Source organism: Oryzias latipes, chromosome 5, assembly GCF_053564925.1.
Source record: "Oryzias latipes strain Hd-rR chromosome 5, Olatipes_Hd-rR_3.1".
In the NCBI taxonomy this organism is placed as follows: Eukaryota; Metazoa; Chordata; class Actinopteri; order Beloniformes; family Adrianichthyidae; genus Oryzias; species Oryzias latipes.
In genome coordinates, this window is record NC_136241.1 from 1577280 (window position 1) to 1600153 (window position 22874).

The 22874-nt window shown below is 41.9% G+C and overlaps 1 protein-coding gene across 19 annotated transcripts in view; it reads right to left on the reverse strand.

Moving 5' to 3' along the window:
* The window catches only part of cadpsb (Ca2+-dependent activator protein for secretion b), a 104492-nt gene that overhangs the window by 54802 nt on the left and 26816 nt on the right, over positions 1-22874 (reverse strand). For all 19 annotated transcript variants that reach the window (XM_078946772.1, XM_078946765.1, XM_078946770.1 and 16 more), the window contains exons 4-6: positions 9841-9921; positions 9349-9582; positions 5627-5748 (exon numbers count right to left, since the gene is read on the reverse strand). In XM_078946772.1, the coding sequence (XP_078802898.1) occupies positions 5627-5748; positions 9349-9582; positions 9841-9921 (437 nt within the window). The remainder of the gene's footprint in view (positions 1-5626; positions 5749-9348; positions 9583-9840; positions 9922-22874) is intronic.

Below are 22874 nucleotides of genomic sequence, written 5' to 3' on the forward strand. Positions count from 1 at the left end.
TTCTCACAAGCAGAATTATGATGTCATTAAATGCGGTTTATTAAACATTCGATCCATTTCCTCCAAGTCCCTCTTAGTCAATGAGTTAATCATTGATAACAACCTTAGTCTTCTAGCCTTAACCGAAACTTGGCTCCAACAGGATGACTATGTTAGATTGAATGAAGCAACCCTCCCCACTTATGCTAACTATTAGACATCCAGGATTTCAGGGAAAGGAGGTGGTTTGGCAGTAATATCACAGTCTAGCTTACTTCTCAGCCCTAAAGTTAAAAATGCTTATAATTCATTTGAAAGCATCATATTGTCTTTAAGTCACCCAAACAGGAAGACTCGAAAACCTGTTTTACTCATAATTATTTATCGCCCCCCCGGCCCATATTCAGAATTTTTAACTGAGTTTTCCGACTTCCTATCGACTATTGTCTTAGATTCTGATCAAACTATAATAATAGGGGATTTTAATATTCATGTTGATGACCCCAGTGACTGTCTAGGAAATGCTTTTGCAGCTTTATTAGATGATGTTGGTTTCACCCAAAGTGTGAATGAACCACTCACTGTCATAAGCACACCCTGGACCTTGTTCTAACCCATGGGATAGAGATCAGCCAGCTGAGTGTCCTTCCTCTTAACCCCATCATTTCTGATCACTTTATGATTACCTTCCAGCTTACACTGGAACATCCTTCTGTCCCAGTGAATAAGAAACAGCTTAGAAGAACCTTAACTGACCGTTCTGTGTCTGAGTTTAAACACACAGTTCAGCCAGTACTTAGTGATATTCTGAGAAAATACTCTGAGACCAGCTCCCATAGCATCAGTCCTAGTATAAATGACCACTTTGTTAATGATGCCTTACAAGCCCTCAGGAGTACACTTGATGTTGTTGCCCCCTTGAAACCTAAGTTTGTTAGACAAAACCGAGTAGCACCGTGGTTTAACGCTGAAACTCGTTCTCTTAAACAAGATGGAAAGAGAATGGCGCCGCTCCGGTTCAGAGCAGTCTCTGGATATCTGGAAACATAGCCTATTAAATTATAAAAAAGCTCTGCGTAGAGCTAGAAGCCAGTACTATTCAACCTTAATATCAGAGAATGGAAACAATCCAAGATTTCTTTTTAGCACTATTGCTAAATTAACTCGCAGTCAGAGCTCAGTAGAACCACATGTTCCTGTTTCTCTCAGCTCTGATGATTTTCTTACATTTTTTGATAGTAAAATCTCAAATATTAGACATAAGTTAAATCAAGTTATTCCTACTATCAGCCCAGAACAGGCTGTAGCGGTAGAAGTGGAGGCATCCATAGAAACCTCTGTAACATTAGACTGCTTCACTATTGTGGATCAAGCGGAAATAAGATCAATTATTACGTCCTCCAAATCCTCAAAGTGTCTGTTAGACCCAATTCCCACTAGACTTTTTAAAGAAACTTTTCCCCTAATTAATGATTCCATATTAACAATGATAAATACCTCTCTGGAAACGGGTTACGTGCCAAAGTCTTTTAAATATGCAGTTGTTAAACCTCTTCTGAAAAAGCCCAGTTTGGATCCTAGCATCTTGGCCAACTATAGACCGATATCAAACCTGCCTTTTATTTCTAAAATCCTAGAAAGAGTTGTAGTTAGGCAGCTTTACTGCCACCTTCAGGACAACAGCCACTTTGAAGACTTTCCACCGCAGTACGGAAACTGCACTAGTTAGAGTCTTTAATGACTTGTTATTGGCCTCAGAAAAGGGACTAGTTTCTATTCTGGTCCTGTTAGACCTCAGTGCAGCCTTTGACACTATCGACCACATTATTTTACTCCATAGATTAGAGCAGGACATAGGGATCAGAGGATCTGCTCTCCAGCGGTTTAAATCCTATCTGTCCGATAGGTATCACTTCGTTAATGTAAATGGACATTCCTCTCAGTGCACTTGAGTCAACTATGGAGTCCCACAGGGCTCAGTCTTAGGACCCATTCTGTTTACGCTTTATATGCTACCCCTACGAAACATAATCAGGAAACACAGCATTAATTTTCATTGTTATGCCGATGATACGCAGTTGTATTTATCCATGAAACCTGACCAGAATGAGGATATAGAGAAAGTGAACGCCTGCATCAGAGACATCAAGACCTGGATGACAATTAATTATCTCCTCTTGAACCCAGAAAAAACTGAGGTCATTATACTAGGTCCTAAAAACCTCAGAGATACTCTGTCTGCTCAGATTGTCTCCCTGGATGGCATAAGTATAGCCTCAAATTCCCCAGTTAGAAACCTTGGGGTTTTATTTGACCAGGATTTATCATTTAAGGCTCACATATCTCAGGCGTGCAGAACTGCCTTTTTTCACCTGCGGAATATTGCTAAGATCAGAAATATACTTTCTAAGAGTGATGCTGAAAAACTCATCCATGCATTTGTTACGTCGAGGCTGGATTACTGTAACTCCTTGTTAGCAGCGTGTCCTAAGAGTTCCTTAAGAAGTCTCCAGCTTGTTCAGAACGCAGCAGCTAGATTGTTAGCAGGAACAAGCAGAAGAGATCACATCACTCCTGTGTTAGTTTACTTCACTGGCTCCCAGTTGATTCCAGAATCAAGTTCAAGATCCTCCTGTTAACCTATAAGGCCTTACATGGAATGGCCCCGTCCTATATTAAGAACCTCATAGTCCCTTACCATCCAATGAGAACACTTCACTCGCAAAACGCAGGACTGCTTGTGGTTCCTAGAATTAGTAAAAGTACGGTTGGAGGTAGAGCGTTTAGTCACCAAGCCCCTGTTTTATGGAATAAACTCCCAGCTCATGGAAGAGAGGCCGACTCAGTTTCTACATTCAAAGTTAGACTTAAAACATTCCTCTTTGGACAGGCTTATTATCAGACTAGCTAGTATTCAGAGATTATTTAACTTAATGTTAATGGGTTTAAATTAAACTTAATAACAATAACTACCGTAAATTCCGGACTACAAAGCGCACCCGATTACCCATTACTCATTTTCACATGTTTAATTAGTTTTATACATACACAAGCCGCGTCAGAGTACAAGCCGCGCATGAGTTAGGCGATAGTGTCATCCTGACAGATCACGCCCAGCATCCCAGAGTGAGTGCAATTCATTAGCACATTGTGGGTGGTGCCAGTTTTGCCTCTGGCTCATGTATTTGAGTGTATCGACATCTGTCAAACAGCATGGACCTCTATTCTGTTCACAAGTTCCTCAGTTATGGTGTTTTTATTTCATTTTTTTTTACTTATTGACAATCTAGGTATCATACATAAAATTACAAACAGTAACCATATAATCAACATTACATCCCTCAGTTATGATGAGGAAATTTACATCCGCGATTCCACATTTCCCATGAGTCTTAGGGGCTAAAGGCGGGGCCAATGCCCGGCTCGCCATTCTGTTGTACATGTTTAAGAATGAGCAAGTATCAGCAGTGCATGGAGGGGTGAACGGGTACAGCTCTCCTTCCGCTTGTGTCGCGGCAGCGTTATGGGAGTAACAGGGCTGGTTAAAAAACACACCGGTAAAATACAGCAGCGGCGACTGAAAAGCGCGCGCCTCAGCGTGATACGCGCGCCTCAGTGCGGCGCGTGCGTCAGAATTCAGAAGCCTCTGCACTCCGCGGACGCCTCTGCGCTCCGCTCCCGCCCCGCGCGCTCCTTGTCTCCCCTTCCTATCTACTCCGACACCTCTGGCCAGGGCGGCTTCAGGGAGGAGCACTTCGTCCCCGTTGCGCCGGTGGATGGAGCAAATCGTTTCTGTGCAAAGCAATCGGACTTAATACTGTACGTTTTGTGTATGAGGGGCGGGTGCGTTGTTACGTGTGGGAGCCTTCAGACTGCCATCGGCCCCGCAGCTCAATCAGCAGGAGAAGATGTCTCCAGCTCACACGGAGGCTGTGAGTTTTTCAAAGCAAAATTACGCTTTTACGGTTTCCTTAGAAACCGTAAATGGAGTGTAAATTCACTCCATGCGCTGTTCTCTCCGTCACGCAGCAAACCGGCTTTTCCAAACCCGTTGGTGACGGTGGACTTTTTTACGCTGCTTTTAACAATTGCTTTTAACTTGAAAGCTGCATCATATTGTAGCGGCGATCACGTGCACGTTGGGTCTAATGGCACCAAAGGATTCTGGGATGCGGCCGGGCATGCGTGTTTCGTTTTGTTGAACCATGACTGAAGTGTCTAAGACCTGAAGTCAAGTCCATGCTGTTTGGCTGCTTAGAGGTGTGTTGAATATAAATGCCTTGTGCTTGGTGTTAGATAGAGAATTCAAACTATTCACTGAGTTCGAAAGTACGTACATGGCGGCCGCTAATTAAAACCATAAATTAGCCGCGTCACTGAATAAGCCGCAGGGCTGTAAGCGCAGGAAAAAAGTAGCGGCTTGTAGTCCGGAAATTACGGTATTTGTTTTAAGGCTGCTAGAAGTTGAAGCTGGGGTAACTATGGTGCTCCGGGGTTCTGTCCTCTTTTCTCTTCTACTTCTACCCTTCCTCTCCTCCATTCTTGATCATAATTTATCATTTAGTTCTCCATGCCTCTGTTTGGTGCAGTGCGATTCATGTATTGTCCCTCTTTTCCTCTCCCCTCCTGGGGAGTGGGAGTGCTTCCAGACTCCAGTTGGCTCATCCGTGCTCCAGTTCCTGACCGTCTACCTTGCCTTTGCTCCTGCTCCTACACCTGGCTGTGGATCCTGCCTCTGGCTCATCTCTGGCTCGTCTCTGCTCTGTGCCTGACCGAGTACCTCATCTCTGCTCCTGCTCCTACGACTGGCTGTGGTTCCTGTCTCCGGCTCGACTCGCGCCTTTGACTGTCCCCACAACCACGGCTGGATGAGGCTCGTCTGCTGGACTTGAAATATGTAGTTGTAGATTTAGATAAGTTAATTCTTCTCTAAGAGTTCTGGTATATCGCCTGTCTGTCCTGGGGGAGGATCCCTCCTTCATGTGGGCACCCCTGAGGTTTCTTCGTTTTTTCCGGAATCCGTTTTTTTTTAGGAGTTTTTCCTTACCGCGAAGGGGGGTCTAAGGGCAGGGATGCCAGTATAGCTTAGTCAGTTTGTTAGTTCATTTTAGTATTTTTCTATTGAACTCTTTGTATTCATGATCCTTTTGAGTTCATGTTTCACTTCAAAGCCCATCGAGACGACTGTTGTTGTGATTTTGGGCTATACAAATAAAATTGAATTGAATTTTCACACAAAAACACGATGGCAGATTAAAATGCAACAGATTTGGAGATATTTTACGATTATTTTAAAGTTTGTCAATTGCAAAATGCTGTTTCAAATTGCATGATCAAATTGCAAATTGAATTTTGTATTTTACTTTAAATGATGACATATTTACCTGAAGCTTGTCTCCATTTATTTGAGTTTTTATTTTAGTCACATCTCTGTATTTACGCCCATTGTAACAACAGCTATAGCTGTTCTGACAGAATCTTTTCTTGTTCTGAAAAATAGTTTTCTCTAAGCCACTGGACCTGGTTGTTCTGTTTAAACTTTTTTTTGTTGTTGTAAAACTGTAATGTGGAATAGCTGACAGTTTAGTGTGATAGACTAGACAATAAACACATTTGCCTAAAGAAAAGGATGCAAAAGACAACTTACGTTGGCTTGGATGCCTCTGCTTGGTCGGTTTGGAGTTTCTCGCCTCCTTCCACCTCCATAGTGCAGTAAACAATCCTGTTTGGAGCCAGGGATTTCAGGCCCTGTACCTCCATGATCACCACCTGGGAGGAGTGGGAAATAATTCCAGTCAGGAAATGATTCATCTCCTCTGAGAGAAAGATGCGGAAAGGGTCAAATTCCACGGCGAAGAATGCAAATCCATCCAGAAACACTATCCAAGCCTGACTTTTTACAGCTGCCGAGTGCGTCTTTGCAGTGCAATCGGCTCTGGTTTCGTTTTTTCCATCCAAGTTGTCTGTAAGGTTGCATGTATCCTCTATGGACTCCAAACTGCTTGAAGGCATTATCTGCCACATAAATTCCTATACCTATGTTTACAGACTCGCTGACTGCAGTGTAGCAGTGCCGTTGGTAGGGTTATTTTTGAAATGCAACTGTGAATTTGAATGGCACAAACCTAAGGCTGAAGCAGGCAGTCTGGAAAAGAGTCCACTTACACTAACAGCTTTCACTTGACAGTCAGTGCTCAAAGGGGCCAGACATTTACTGAATGACAACCTTAGCCCTTGTGCTATCTTAGATGACCCCCCCCCCCCTTCCATTGACATGTTCTCCCTACCATGACAAAGGTGGATAAAGGTGGAAAGATTTCATGTAATCCATGGACACCAGTGAAGATCACAAATCATTGAAGAAAAAAGGTTCAGAGCACTGTCTAGTGGGTCTAGATGACCCCACTCCCAATGGTAAAGTGCCTAGGATAGCACAAGGGTTACATACACTTTATCAGTCCTGTCATTTTAGAATCATTTGGGATTAAGGGAATAATGTTAGTCTAACTTTTGTGTAAAATATTTATACTGTAACACTGGGCTGAATCTTGATTTGTAATCATTTTCAAGGATTTTTTGCATATTAATTCAAATAACTAATTCTAAATGGGGAAAAGTCTATATTTTCTTTATGTTTGTTGGCCAACTAAAAAATAGCATTTAGCACCCCGCTGCCTCGCCGAATTTGGCCACCCCCTGAACACGGCTCGCAAACCCAGCGAGCGCGCAGTCAGAGCTTTACGCTCACTCGTTTCCTGAATCCACTCGCTCAGTTATCTTTGTGTTCCTTCAATTAGTGGCAGCCATGAAACGCCGTACATATCCAATAAATCAATTAAAAAACTAGAATGATATTTTGGTGATTGAAAATGAAACTCAAAGGGTAATAATTGGCAAAAATAAATAATGCTTCATAGCATTCAACCAATAAAATCAAAGATCCACCATTCCTGTGTTCAAAGAGAAGGAATGAGCAGGTAAATGAAATACCTGGGTATCTCCTGATGTGTACTTTATGTACACTGAATTCTACATTAAACTTTGATTTTCGCGTCATTGTTTTGTTTTGATATATGATCCGTGTATTTACATAACAACAAAAACCTAAACATTCAGGAAAAACCCCTCTTTTTATTGAATAATCAGCGAGTAACAGTGAAGAAAAATCCATTAATTGACTTAAATTAAGCCTGGTGCAATTTAATAAAACAATAAGTACTAAATCTGTGACTGACTGGCGACCTGTCCATGGTGCCCCCTGCCTTCGCCCACAAGTGGCCGGGATAGGCTCCAGCAGCCCCGTGACCCCGAAAGGAAATAAACGGAAGAAGATGAAGATGAATGGATGAATAATTAATAAATTCTTATTAAATTAAGCAGAAAAATTGTTTGACACTTTTAACTCAGTCACACTGGTATGCAGTGGGGATGCAATGATTGACTCTCCACACGGTTTGGTTCAAAGGTGAAACATACAGTTTGGTTTTAAAACAAGAACTGTGGCATCCCTAGTAAATAAATAAACCAAACTTAAACTAATTTAGTTATTGACCCCATATTTTGACACTTCAGACATACAGATTTTTTTTTAAATAACACATTGTATTACATTTTACATTTTACTATTACCGTAATTTTCAACAAAGTGGGAGATCCCACCACCTTGGTTTAAAAAAACATCTTGCTGAGCAAAGAATTCAACTCCACTTCACGACTCCTCCGTTCCAATTTCACACACTGCCTTCATCAGCCAAGGACCAGGCTAACCACTATGGGAGACAGAGCCTTTCAGGCTGCTGCCCCTCGACTCTGGAACAATCTTCCACAATCCCTCAGAGCCCCACAAAGCCTTGGCACATTCAAAAAAGGCTTAAAAACTTTTCTTTTTAATAATGCTTTTTAGTACTTTCATTGTTGTTTTATTTTTGTCTTACCTTGTTCTTATTGTAAATCATTTTTATTTCTGCCTCCATTGTAGCGCTTTGGGATTTTATCTAAAATGTAAAGCGCATTCTAAATAAAATTTATTATTATTATTATTATTAACTCTAGGCGGTTTAAACCGCGAGCTAAACAGGAAGAAGAAGCGCTCCAGTGGGGTCGCAGCTCATGCTGCTCCTCCTGACTCTGACATAGCACTGCATCATAAGAGGAGAGGTGTGATCCCTCGCTGTTATATGGCGACAGCTCAGCACAGACGATAACGAGATGAGTCATGTCTTCTGCCGGGTAACAGGTAAAAGGGTTTCACAGCGTACATATGTACGTGTCAGTCTGCTGCTCACACTGCGTCGGTTCAAACCCCCAAACAGGTGTGCTGTCTGTAAATATATTTAGTCTGCAGCACAGGAGTTGACAACTTGTTCTAGGTTCTGGCTCTGAAGTTCTGTGCAACATTCTGACAATAATGGAACAGTGTTTGTGTCAATTTTCTAAAGCTGGAAACATAAACAAAACATCCATGCGGAGAAGACAAACTCGAATATGACGGCTGGAGTAATAAAAGATCGACTTCCCTGACTAAAATAACAACAGTCCCTGCACAGATGGTGCGGCCCAGAGGGCTGTGACCTTAATATCAGCAAGTCAGTCTGAGAATTCAAACAAAGGACTTGGAGCCAGCCTCCATTCAGGCCCGGTCAAGACTGTACAGTGGAGTGCCTGTCTGTTCTTTGCTCTCTGCTTACATGTCAAACAAAAAAAGAACATTTGTAATGACTCCGCTGTGATTGTGTTACACATAAAAGCAACACAACCCTCTGTTTTAAAGGGCCTATGTCTTACTTCTCTTAAGACTTTCAGAGTAAACTATATCCATATACATATATGATCAAATATTACCTTTGGCTCGCTAAAGAACATTTTTTGATGAAATACGAGTTATTTTCGTGACCTATTTTCCTACCCAGGCGTAAGACGACTCGATATCTGAGGCTCCGCCTTTTCTCTGCTTGTGGGTGTCGCCCATTTCCTGACGTCAGCCCAGAGCTTTGCGCGTCCGCATTTCAGCCTTGAAAACGAACAACATCCAAATTTTTGCAGAGCTGGATGGTCGTATTGTGGAGGCTTTTTTAAAGTGTTTTTGCCGATCACAGCTAGCTCCGCTGAGAAAGTGGGTTAGCCTGGGGCGCTGATGCGGCACAGACTCCTCCTGGAAGGGGCGGTTCCTTACTTTGTGACATCACAATGTGAGAACTTGCTCGCTGTTGTTTTAGGGTTTTAGAGGAATGCTCAGAAATGTGTGACTGAATCAAAATCCCACTTTGGGTTTATTTGTGAGAAATAATCATTGTAATACACTCCAAAAGTTGATTTTGCATGATTTAGGCCCTTTGAAACAAGTCACACGAATGTGTCATTTCCATATACCTCCAGAGTGAATGAGAGGACCACATCGGACTTGGACAGACTGTTTTCGTCCTCCTGACCCATGTCGATGATGGACGTGTTGTGGCCACGTTTAAGCTTCTGCAGCTTAAACTCCCCGCCCTTGGACACCGGCATGCTCTCCAGATTAGCCATGAGCTGATTCACTGAGGACCTGAGCTCTTCGATGTACATGGCCTCCATCTCTTTTGACACAAACTTTGGAAACTTGCCTCCCTTTGAACCAAAAAACAAGAAAGAGATAGCAAAAAAGATGTGTAGATATTTCCAGGAAAAGAAGCAGTTTTCAAGTTGTGTTGGACAGTTTTTATGAAAAACGTGAAACTATATATATCTATGTATATTTATAACAAACAACTGTAATGTTTTTGGGAGTCTCACAATGTTTACTCGGGTGACACCATATTAATGACATATTAGCCAAATAACAAAGAACATAACAACATTCCAGATCACCCCCACAGGCTGACTCACCCGGGCAATCTGGTCTGCCATCTGAAGACGACCGTCCAGCTCTCTCCTGATCTGAGCAGCCTGCTCATCCAGATTGTCAAGCTATTGATGAACACAGAAAACAGGGTTATTAGATCATGTATGGATCAGGCAATACCTGCAGATCATCGCCACAAGGATTCCAATCCACTATGTCACTAACGTCAGCACTGCCTATTTGTCAAATCCACAGAACTAAAAACACTTCAAAGACATTTTCAACCGAAAATATGCTGCATCATCATCAAAAAATAATAAAAGTACATTTTAAATGTATGAAGTAATCTTTTAAAGATTTGGATCCATGTTCTCGAAGCTCAAATAAAGGACAAATAAAAGAAATAAAGCTTCAAAACATGAGGACGTTACATTTTAATCTACGTGTTTTGTTATGGCAACTCAACTCCTCAAAGCAGCGAATTTTGCAACTAACTTTTTCTCCTTTTTAAAAAGAATTATTGGTGTAATGTTTTACTTAGAAAAAGGTGAAGAGGGGACACTGAATGTTAAACCTCACATCAGCTATTATCTTTACCTGCAGTGTGACACACCAGTAAAAAGAGTTTCATTGAATAAAAAACAAAATGCAAACAAAAGCATGAAAAGATCCACAAGGAAATAGAAGTATTTTGTTTTTTGAGCTAATATTATACATTGTTCAACAACTAAGTAAGTGATTTTTTTTTTTTTTTTTACAAGTAAATGACTTTAGTTCAAGTATTCTTATTTGATTAGGTAACCTAGGATCACCTCAGTCCTCTTGGAAAAGTGGTAACTTGTGAGCAAAAAATGCTGACGCAGCAAACCAAAAACCCTTAGGTGTCACCACTTTAGGAAACACGTGACATGTCGGCTCTCTCTCCAAAGCTCTGAAAGCCTCAGTGATGTTTTAGACTGTTGGGTGGAGGAATATCTCTGCACTTTCTTATTAAGAGTCCAAGTTTTTCATTCAGTCTGATTTGAAGCAGAATGAGAGGACAGATGATCCGCTCTGTGACTGAAAAGCCGTGAATCTAGAAAAGCGATCTAGTGAATGTGGCTCCTTCTTGGGGAACTCCATCAAACTGCCGTGAATAAATCATATTGGGATGCTGATGTGAGGGATGTGTCCATAACGTGAGTGCTGGGACTGGGACCAAACGAGGAAACCTTTAGACTCAGACCACAGAAATGAGGTTTCCATCACAAAAGGAATTAGTCCATACATAAATAACTAGATATATGCCCCTCTTCATTCACATTTACCTTTTTTCCTTCAAGCAGTTCTCTGCAAAGTATTGTGAAGCACAAATCACTTATTCATGTGCTATTAATTATTAATCTACCTCTTCTACATTTCTAATGTTATCTAATTTCCCCAGTGTGCCTCTGTTATTTGCCTTTAATGGAGAGAACTTCATGTAATGGTGAAAATGATTAGGTTTCTAACTAAAACGATGGTTTCTGTCACATTCTGGCATGCTACACCCAGATGAAATATGACCTGTTTGACACTGACAAAGCTCTCACAAGCTGGGATTAGAAAACATGCCAGGCTAAATGGAAATCTAAAAAGAAAAATCTTATTTCCTACAAACCTAACATGAAGCAAAAGCTTGACTCACATGTATGTCACAGTGAACACTGCTATCCATCACAAGAACTGGAATTTTCCCATCATATTTCTGTCAGTGTCAGCTGATGCTTGGATGAATGCCCTTTCCAAAAGAACACCCTGGGTAATTGCTCTGATTTTTGTCACTGTAACCAACTTGTTCTTTGACTACAAATTGTGCTTTTAAGGCTAAAGAAATGACTTAGGAATAGAAAACGTTGAATTGCTGTCACCACATCCAAAAAGCTACTGAATAAAATTGCAGTGTTAGCACCCAAAAGCGACCCATGCATATTGTTATAGCAAAGGAACATAAAAAGGCCAATGAAAAAAAGCTGCAGGTCATTCTGCAAACTGTGACTGGAGATGGAAAAAAAGGAAAAAACAAAACTTTTATCTGACAGGAAATATCTCATTACCATAGAGACCGTGAACGACTATATAAGATGTGCCGAGTGTTTTAGTTCTTCCATTTTTCCTGGTCATTTACCCGACAGAAGGAAAAGACATCAGCTCTGAAAAGGGCTCTGCTGAACTGAAATGAAAGCAAATATTAATGACAAACTAAAAATGTAAAAAGTACTGAAAGGATTTTCAAACAGAACTAAAGCAAGGTACAGTTGTAAGAACAACACTGGGCCTGCAACAACCAAGAAAAGAAAATGTTCTGGCATATCAATAATAAATGAGAACATGACATGAAGAAATTATGGGATGCCTGATCCCCCTTTCTCCTTCTCTGCTTATGTGTGTCTGAGATTTTCTTTGCAGAGACACGTTTCCTTCTCGTCAGAAGTGATGTTGTGACTCACCGCCATTGTGCGCCGTTGACTGTAATGTCTGTGGTCTATCTGAGACGTGACTGCAGTCACACCCTGAGGGTTACAGACCTCTGCAGACAGAAGGTTTGTCCATCTTTGCTTAGTAAAATGAAACTTTCCTTATGTTTTTAGTTTTACAGAGCACACACGGACCCAGCCAGAAGTGAACTCCACCGGCTGGACCCTTGTGGAAAAGGCCCTGGGGAGGTGCATCTGACATAAATCTCTAGTGGGCACCTTTCCTTTGAGACTGAAAAGTCACAACAAATCAATACAAAGATGCTCAGAAAAATCCCCTTCATGCCATGATGACAATTGGTGGTCCCAAAGGTAGCAGCCCATTCAAAGGTTACAATCCTTCCAAACCGGAGCTAAGAGGGTCACTGAGCAGTTGGAGGAAAAGAGGAATAATGTGACTTCTAAGCCATGTCCTTGACGATGACCACATTTTACCCCGGCTGAACAGGAATATAAAGCTTTTTGACAGACGGTGATCCAAATCCTCGCTACACATTGAAGATTTCCTAATGATTTGTGATGTCTAAACCGAAACAAATCAACATATTTGGCAACACTTTTATTCAGATAAAGAGATTTCAAAGGAACGTGACAAGAAATGAAGCAAAGTGTTAAGAAGTAACAGGTAAGGCCTTAGTCACCTGAACCCCAAGGGGGTTTACTCATGCAGGTGCTGTGGGGTTTTAGAAGGGGTGTGTACTGGCAAGAGTCCATACGGTACTGTGATACTATACCGGAACACATTCTTTCTTTTTTCTTTTAAATATAACTTAGTAAAAACTCTACCTGAATATCAATACGTCTTCCATTGTAATAAAATTGTCAAATTCAGTTTATTTAATGATCACAATGTGAAGCACTGCAAGCAGCATCTCATATATATGCTGCTTTTACCCATGCAAAGTCATCGTGCTTTTATTTTGGTAACTTAAAATATAGAAGGGAACAGTCAATCATGTCTGAGTTCCACAATCAAATCTTTTTCAGTATAAATAAATAGAATGAATGTGCCTAAACCAATAAGGTTCTAAAAGTATGATTGAGGAAATAATTAAATGTTTATTTTCAACATTAATGTAGCTTCTCCAGAACTTTTAAACGGTTCAGGAGCCTGAACGGTGCTTCAAACATAAAGGGAAAAAACAAAAAACACTATTTCTATCCAGAAACAATAAAGTGATGATGATGAGGCAGCATGACAGGATGAAGGAGATGCTTTAATGTGGCTAAGATGCTTTATTTCCATGACAGTCTGCTCTGCAGCTCCGTAAACACAGATTTCACCGCTCATCGCCACGGCGATGGCCTCTTTCCAGAGCTTGGACACATCACTCCGATCCATCAGTGGAGCTGTGACGGTGTGGGATTTTTGATCACCGCGGTGATCAAGCACCAGGAGAACCATCAGATCTGCTGAGAAGATTATTGGTTCCTGCCTTCGCTCCATTCAGGACCTGGACCGGTCCAGCGTCAGGAAGCAGGCTGGCAGCATCACCAAAGACCCCTTTCATCCTGGACACTACCTTCTCAGCTTTCTACCGTCAGAGCGGCGTTTTAGGACAACGTGCCCCAAAACCACTCGCCACAAAGTCAGCTTCTTCCCCCGAGCTGTCACTCTGATGACCCCCTGACCAATCACAGAGCACGGAACAGAAACATGAGAACCGTCACACCGGAGCTACTGTTGTATTTTTATTTCATTTATTTTGATTTACTCCTATAAGTATCTGCTATTACTTTTTTATTATTGATCTTTTTGGTCTTACCTCTTTACACGTTTTTATACCTTGCTGGTTTGCTCGAGAGCACAAGACACCAAAGCCAAATTCCTTGTATTTGCACTGGATTGGCCAATAAAGCTGATTCTGATTCGGAAATGTTAACTACGACCCGTAACCCTAAGTGTGTTCACAAAAAATGTGCACCAACAGGCTGACTGAGCCACTCACCACCTTGCCATTTCATCCGTGCCACCGTCCTACCATGTACAGGTTTGCTCATTTTTCTCCAAAAAAACAGCCCCTACTCACCCCGAAGGGCAGTTGTGACAAAGGCATAAACACAGCTCAGTGTGGTTCTTAACATGAAATTTGATTCTATTCCAGAGAAATCCTTTGGTGTCGCTGCTGGAACCTGTGCCGGTGCGGACCTCTTTGCATGTTGTGGTATTCCACCCACTCTTGTTTCATTAACAGCTCTCATCTCTCAAGCTTCACCATATTGATTCTCTGCCCCTTCCAGCATTCCTTTTTAAGAGAGAATGAACTAAAGTCCCACCGCAGTCGTTAAAGGGGGGAGGAGTGTACTAAATAACAGACAGCAGACACCAATGTGGAGGTTCTGTAGTAAAAAACACAATTAAAAGCATGAATTATCAGCATCTTACACATGAAACCTCTAAAAAAGAAACCTAAGTGGATTGTCACACTAACCCGTTTCTATTTGATTCTGTTCACTGGTGTGGACAATATGAACTGATATAAGCCAGCTGTGTCTTGTACAGAGGACAGTTAGCATGAACTGTTGAGTCTGGTTCCTACTAGTGTTGGCCACTGAACAGCCACCCTATGCATAACCCAGAGTTCCTGTTTAGTAGAGCACATAATCAGACTTTGCCACCAGCTGCAGCAGAATATCTGCATAGGAAGCACAGCAGGCCTCAGTACTGATGCCTCACAAAGTGGCCTCTTTCCATTCTTATGCTTCTTCTCTCTTTCCATCAATCGGAACAAGAAAAACAATGAAACCAACAAAACCGTGACTTTTCCTCTCACGTTATGTCTGTTGCACTGCAGCAGCTTCCTACACTGGGCTTCCGGCAATTTTGTGTCAAAACCCTCTGAGATACAGACACTGCTAGACTGGCGTGTCAGCAACATCTGACACATGCAATCCCACAAGAACGACCGTTGCTGTGCCTGGAAAACCAGCAGCCCGGCCTGTCAACCATGATTGTTTGACATTGCATTTTTACTATCCTGCCTTTGTGCTTTCCTCTCTGAACCTGCGGAACACAGCAACCCTTCATCCTGGGGAGCTATGGACTGCAGGAAGCTGCTCAATGTGACCCGTTCCGGGTTAAGGAACGGACGCGTTCTCGGAGGCTCTCACAAGGATCGTCAAGCAACTTAAAAGTTGATTCAACAATCGTCAAGCAACTTAAAAGCTGAACCAAGCATCAGGTTACAACGATGACATTAAAAAAACCTCAACGACATCCAGGCTAACTCCTCTCATGTCTATTTTACATTATTATTAAGTCATTCATCTTTGTCATGTGATCATTGATACTTAAGTTTTCTTAATGACCTGAAACAGTGTTGGTAAAGCATAAATATCTGATCATTGCTAGGAACCGGATATTGATAAATCATGTCATAAAATTGTTACGGTATAACGGGGAGGGGATTATATAAATTCACTCCCTTCCACTCCATTTCACGCAATCTTTACTTTTATGTCTAACTATCCTGAGTTGGATACGTCTTTGTATGAATGTATAACTGCTGATTGTATTGTTTTTTTGTGCATTATTCTTACTTGAATGCTTGAAATAAACCATTTCAAATAAAACACATGCTCAGAACGTTTTTCTGCAAACATCAGAGATTTAATGCTGGAGCTCTTTTCCTTAATAACATCTCTTTCTAAATGATTCTAAATGATTGAAAACTGAAGGCTGCCTTGGCTGTGGAAGGTGAGGAAAGCCAGGGGGGAGGGGGGGGTCTCTGTGATCTGACCACCACCTACTGAGCCTCACAGCACCTGGACCAACAGCAGCCAAAAGGTCTCTGCTGTCAATGACCCGTATGCTCAATGCAGGTGGACGGGCAAATGCATGAAAACGAGGAGACCGGACAAAAGGCAAGCTTCCAGCGATGTTACCGAAGCTGACAGCAGCGCCGCGGCTAAATGGAGAAGACACGACTTTGGTGTTAGCCGAGCGGACAGCAGGTTAAAGGTGACGGAAAGGTTTCACGCGGGTATTTAACAGCCACACTGATGACAGATTCCCAGGTGGCTGCTAAGAAATGAGCATCGGATGCCTAACGTGGCCGAGGGAGAGTGAGTGAGGGGGGGTTCTTAAGAAGCAAGACTATGAAGCAGCTACGGCTGAAACCTGAGAGACTTCACGCTGCTTGTCTATATTTAGACTTGCACATACATGTTGAAATGCACTGAATGCTAAAAGGCTCATCGTTTTACCTGGAGATTCACACAAGGAGCTGTAATTAGGAAGTCCAGTGTGTACATCTCTGTGCTGACCTATAATTTCACATGCTGTCAATAATGCACACCAATTTAAATTTGGTGTGGTTATTAATGCCAGAAGTTTAACTATGAGGTTAAAAAGCAGCCATCAGGATGAACTGAAGATGTTTCTGCTCCATGTTCATGTTGTGACTGTTCATCTCATATTTCATCTCTCAGTTACCTCTGGCAAAACATAAAAAGGTTTCTCTAATTGATCTATGCGTCCAGCCAATGTTAACTACATGCTGGTTATTATAAAAACCAGCATCTCTTTTACTATGTTTGACAGAGAGGTATATCCTCAAAGTGGTTATAAATGCCCAACATGGAAAAAGAAAGCATTTGCTTTCCAGTGGAAACATCATGCCTCTGAAAAATGGCGTTCTCTTTGTCTATGAGAAGATGCAATGACCAATGAAATTGTCTTATTACCTTCACAAGTCATTAGCTACTATGATTGTATTTCCATGCTGAACTGGTCCCAAGTGACCAAAAAGGAGACGAGAAGTCTGAAAGACGATGTGATTCAGAGAAGTTTGACATTAGTGGCAGATTACCAAACGATGAAGCAACATTTGGATGGAGCCATAAACATCTGAAACTTTACAGATTTCTTTAATGATGAGCCGAAAGTGGAACATTTGCTCGCCTACTGTTATGGTATCGTGCTAATAAACAATCAGGCTTTCATCTGGTGTTTCAGCATCGTTGCTCCTGCAGCTAAGAGGCGGTCTAACAAATGCTCTCGTCCACTTCTCATTCTGTGGGCATTGAAGGGGCTCCATTATGCAATTATATCAGCTACAGGCTGAAGAAAGGCTCAGACATTCTCTCCAGCTAACAGTTGCTGACATGTCAAATTTAACTGTAAAGAAAGGGTCAACAATCTTTTTGGATTCGATGTTCCTAAGAAGAAAACAGAACAGATCGCAGAAGGCAAAACGGAGCAAAACTAGCATGTTCTCAACCAAATGACCTTCAAGTCACAAAAGACGTTTTGTAATGTTAGCCCTCCCCAACAAAGCAACACAAATAAATACACAGAGTAAATCCTGCTAACATATGATCTAAACCAAAATATGCATTTGGGAATGAGATTTGTTTTTGTTATTTGTCCAAAAAGGTTGTATGAAGCACTTTAAAGTCTTTTTTGGCAAGCTGTGGAGAACGAACAACAAAGCTACACTTTTTATGAAGCACTTTTACATTTCTGTGTTGGACATCAGGCAACAGGTAACTAATCTTCAATAGATTTTACAATCAAATGAGATTTGTCATGGTGCCTCTGGCCGTCTCTCCTCCCCCTCCCCTCTCTGCTCTGCTCTGCCTTCCTGATTGGACCCAGCTGTGGACACTGACCGCATCTACTGCCTTCATAAGGAGATCAAGCGACAGCATTCATCGCCAGTTCGTTGCCCTTAACCCTTGTGCTATCCTATGGGGTCCAGATGACCCCACCCTTGCATTGACGTGTTCTCCCTACCATGACAAAGGTGGATAAAGGTGGAAAGATTTCATGTAATCCATGGACACCAGTGAAGATCACAAATCATTGAAGAAAAAAGGTTCAGAGCACTGTCTAGTGGGTCTAGATGACCCAACTCCCAATGTTAAAGTGCCTAGGATAGCACAAGGGTTAATGGTGCTTAGTCTGGTCACCTAGTCATGTCTCTGCTCCTAAGTTTATGCGTTTTACTGACCTCATTTCTTCGTCTCATCTTCAGGTCTATCACCACGAGTGTCCACCTGGGTCTGTCCCTCTCAAGAGCAGGCCGGTCCGACTCCACGGTTCCCACTTTCCGCCACACCAAGACTCCTGCCAAGGCACGAATCCAGCCACGCCCCAATTCACGCCTCGTCTCCAACCAAGTCAAAACTCGCGCTACAGCAAGACTCCAGCCGCTGGCTGTCTACTTTCCAGTTACGAACTCGAAAAGACTCATATTTATATCTGCTCTGGAAAATAAATCCTTTTGTTCCAACAAACATCTTCTGAGTCTCCTTCCGGGTTGCAGCGTCTGGGTCTGCTTTGTTATTCTGATCATGACAAGATTAAAGTATCCCAAAATGCCCTCATTAATGATAACATGTCCTTGTAGCATTTTCTCATGATAGAGGACATATTTAAAGAAAGTTAAGTTTAAAATTGCATTTCTGTGTATTTTCTATTCAAATCATTGTGTGACACAGAAACTACTAATGGCAGGAAAGGCCATAGTCTCCCTGCTCTGCTCCAATCTGATCCTCCACCTGCAGACAAACAGATCCATGAACGTCTTTGTTTTCCTGGTCTGAGCTGGAATCTGGATCAGAACTGGACGGAGGGATAAATCTGACATTGCTGCTGTTTTTGTTGCACCAGTAATGTTATTTTTTTATTACAACACCTTCAAGGGGTCACAACAGGTCAATAACTAGGGATGTCCCAATCAGGTTTTTCTGGGTCTATTTCGATTCCATATCATTTGATATGAAGGATCTGCTACAAAACATTTAAAAAATGAACAAAACAGATCCAAGCTTTTACTATATTCATTCTATTACCCTTCTCTCATCCATTAACACTTAAACACAGCACTTCTGTCGCCGTTCCTTACCGTCTGTTTTCGACGGCTCCGAGTCCGAGACCGAGTGGAGCTGCAGAAATGGCAGCTTAGAACTCTCGTATTACAAAAAAATTGGAAGAATATTGTAAGGATTTTGAGTTGAGGTTTCTTGTTTTTTTCTTGTATCACTAACAGGAATTTATTTGTGTTCGTACAATAAAAAAAAAACAGAGGGCGCTTTTTAATACGAGGCAAAAGGGCAGGAGCTCATTCACCCCTCTGTGTGCAAGTGCCTGCAGTAGAGTATTTATCTGGAATAATTAGCTTGAAACATAAAGTTCTGATCACAACAGGAATGAATTAAAGGCCCTATGCCATGCAGAATAACTTTCCAAACTTTTAAGTGTATCATAATGTTCAGTCTTCACGAAAAGAAACCCCAAAACTGCATTTTGATCCGTTTACACATTTCTGAGCACAAGCTCCACCCAGGCTATGAAAACTGCTGTGGCCGACTCTAGATGACATCATGAAATGGGCGGTACCCACAAGGAGAGAAAGGCAGAGCCTCAAAGATCGAGTCATCTTGGAAAAGAGCTCAGGAAAATAACTCTTATTTTATTAAAAAACATTGTTCTTTTGTGTGCCATGATCATGTTCATGGAAATTGTCTGCTATAAAGGCTTAGGAGTAGCATGGTATAGGCCAGGGGTCGGCAACCCATGGCTCCGGAGCCACATGTGGCTCTTTCATCCATCTGTTGTGGCTCCCTGTGACTTTGGAAAATAATGAGTATTTCATAATAATTAAATTTTATTTTAGTTTGTTCATTTTTCATGGCATTTCAAAGGCGCTGATGGCTCCGTACGAAGCGCGAGCCACGTAAAAAACAGCTTCATAATGAGCTCGTATTTATCGGGCGAGACCTGCAGAGCTGATAGCAGGAGGAGACACGTGGGGCGGCTTCAATAAACACTCCGATTTTCTGCCGGGAACTTGACGTGCCGTGGGGCAGAGACCAACTCGCTGATGACAGACTGAGAGTTCGCGCCAGCGTTGCCAGATAGAGTCACAGTTTTCCAGCCGAAAAGTCATCTGAAAACCGCCAGACCCAGCCAAAAACCGCCCAAAACAGCTTTTGTTGATGTTTTTTTTGTACTGGACTGATAAAATAAAATATTTTTCTAAATAAAAGATAGTTCTGACCAATAAAAAAATGTGTACAATATTGAATATTTCTTCAGCGGAGCGCCTTCTTTCAATCATTTGCTTAACCCGCTCTATCCCCGCTATAACCTGCGTCCGGCTCTTTCATCCTTGTGCTGGGCTAGAGCGCCCCGACTACCGTATTTTGCGCTCTCTGTGTAGGACACACTGAGGAGCGCGGGGGAAACAAATCTCAGCTGCAGAGGATGTGAACAGGTGAACAGGTAGAGAGGAGAAGCAGGTGGAGAGGCGGAGGAGGGGCTTTGGCTTCAAACTCTGTCAGAGAAATGCAAACACGGGCGTCAGATTCAGACGCAGCTTTCCCAGCAGGAGTTGAAGCAGAGACTTTCTCTGGCATGATTTTATGAACTCAAACATGGAAACATGATTACCAAGTAGAACTCTTCAAAATAATAATCCTGATCTCTCCACATTCTCAGTGTCTACCATGCATTGATAAACACATCGCTCCATGCAGCGATCAGACCAGAACTATTAGCTCCTCCCACACGTGGCCGCGGTATCATCCTTTAAAGAACATAATGTGCATTTGCAGCGACGTATGCTTCAGATGATGTCCGATTGGCCAATCTACATGTCAATCAAGTCCCGTACTTCTCAGTGAGGACTTTGGTGGATTTTAAATAAGTACTTTTTTTTTTTTTGTATCTTTTTTGGCCCTGGATCTACACTCATGTCAATGAAGATCTACCGGTCGATCGCGATTGACGTAATGAGCACCTTTGAATAATATATACATGCATAATATATATAATGATGTCAAAACGGGTTGTGGCTCCAGGTGCTTTCTTTTATAGTAGGGGTGGTCCCAAATGGCTCTTGGTATAGGCCTATAAATGTCTGATCCTTAATCAAGCTACAACGATCAGGGATCGCTCATCAACCACGTGATCAAATCTAGACATCCCTATCAATAACTAAACAAATATATACATGTTAACCCTTCTGCTATCTTAGATGACCCCCCCCCTTCCATTGAGGTGTTCTCTCTACCATGACAAAGGTGGATAAAGGTGGAAAGATTTCATGTAATCCATGGACACCAGTGAAGATCACAAATCATTGAAGAAAAAAGGTTCAGAGCACTGTCTAGTGGGTCTAGATGACCCCAGTCCCAATGTTAAAGTACCTAGGATAGCACAAGGGTTAATCTAAGCTTATAGATGGGTCCTAGTTAAACCCCTTGTCTGGGCACAACTAGATTTTTGTGAGGAAACACCCAGAACAACTGGAGACGCTGTTCAATCCACGTTCCTTCATAAACACACACCACTTTCAAATAACTCCTGTCATTTCTAGGACCTATAACACTACAACACTGAGCCAATGTGTTTATGCAGGGCATTCTAATGCAGTCACGAAGGGGCATTGTTCACTGTTTACCCAGAGATTTCCATTCTTCAGAGCTGAGTGGGCTCAGCATACAGCTCTTGAACTAGGTTAGGCCTTCTCAAAGGATTTTAGATGCAAACTAAATGGGGGCTGAGGTGATGTACTGCTCCTCTGGTTTGAAGGATCACACCAGTGAACAATCATGCAGAACAGGGCTTATATTGATTTTTGCCGACCGAGACATTTCAACAATAAAACTGTGTCATTTGTTGAACTGCACCGTGTGTCGTCTGCTCAAATTTCAGGAGTTTCAAAAGGGAGAGTGACCCCCGGGCCGAGGAAATGTAGCAAATTCAATTAATCTGGCATCTAAAAAGGCATAGAACAGATTAGGAGAGGGGAGGAGATGTATGCACTCTGTCCGTTAGCAGATGTAAAGGTGTCGTGTGTGTTTTAGGAATACTGTCAGGGTTAGACTTTGAATCAATCTCCAACAGAAAGACAGGGCAAGTGCTGCTTTCAGCATTCCCAGAAAGAACAGGAATGACAGGACTGGAACAGCGAGGGAGACTTATGTCTGACAGGAGCACCCCAGAGTCCACTATTATCCACCAGCTATTCCAATATATGTCTCTTTTAATGAAGCACGGCGGATCTGCCATCAAGGACAACGCTTCACCAACCTTATTCAGCAACAACAACGAGGCTTTTATGTTGTAGTCTGATAGGTCATTAGGTTCAGATGGAAGGATATCAAACCTTTCTTGACTTGCCTTTTTTAAATAATTGTATTTATGTTAAAAGAAATGGCTCTCTGGCGTTAATTGATTGAAGCAGCATTTCCAGAAGAAAATGCAGGGTTGATGCTATATTGCTAGCTGAAAATGAAGCTTAAAGGGTAATAAACGGAAAAAAATAAAATAAAGAAATGATCAAAGTTGACCATGAATAAAGTGAAAACCACAAAATAACAAAAAAGATCTGTTTGTGAAAAATGCCAGGGTATTGAACCAGCGAGCTTCTGCACCAAGGATTCCCATCTATTTCAATGGAGGCAAAAATCCTGGAAATCCTGGAATATCTGGAAAAGTTCAAGGATTTGAAGGACCAAGAGTCACAGCTGGAATAAGCGGAACAAGCTGAACATTTGAATAGTTGAATGGGTAAAATAGCTGAAATATTGTAAGAGTTAAGCGGCAGAAAATGGATGAAGATACTAGAATA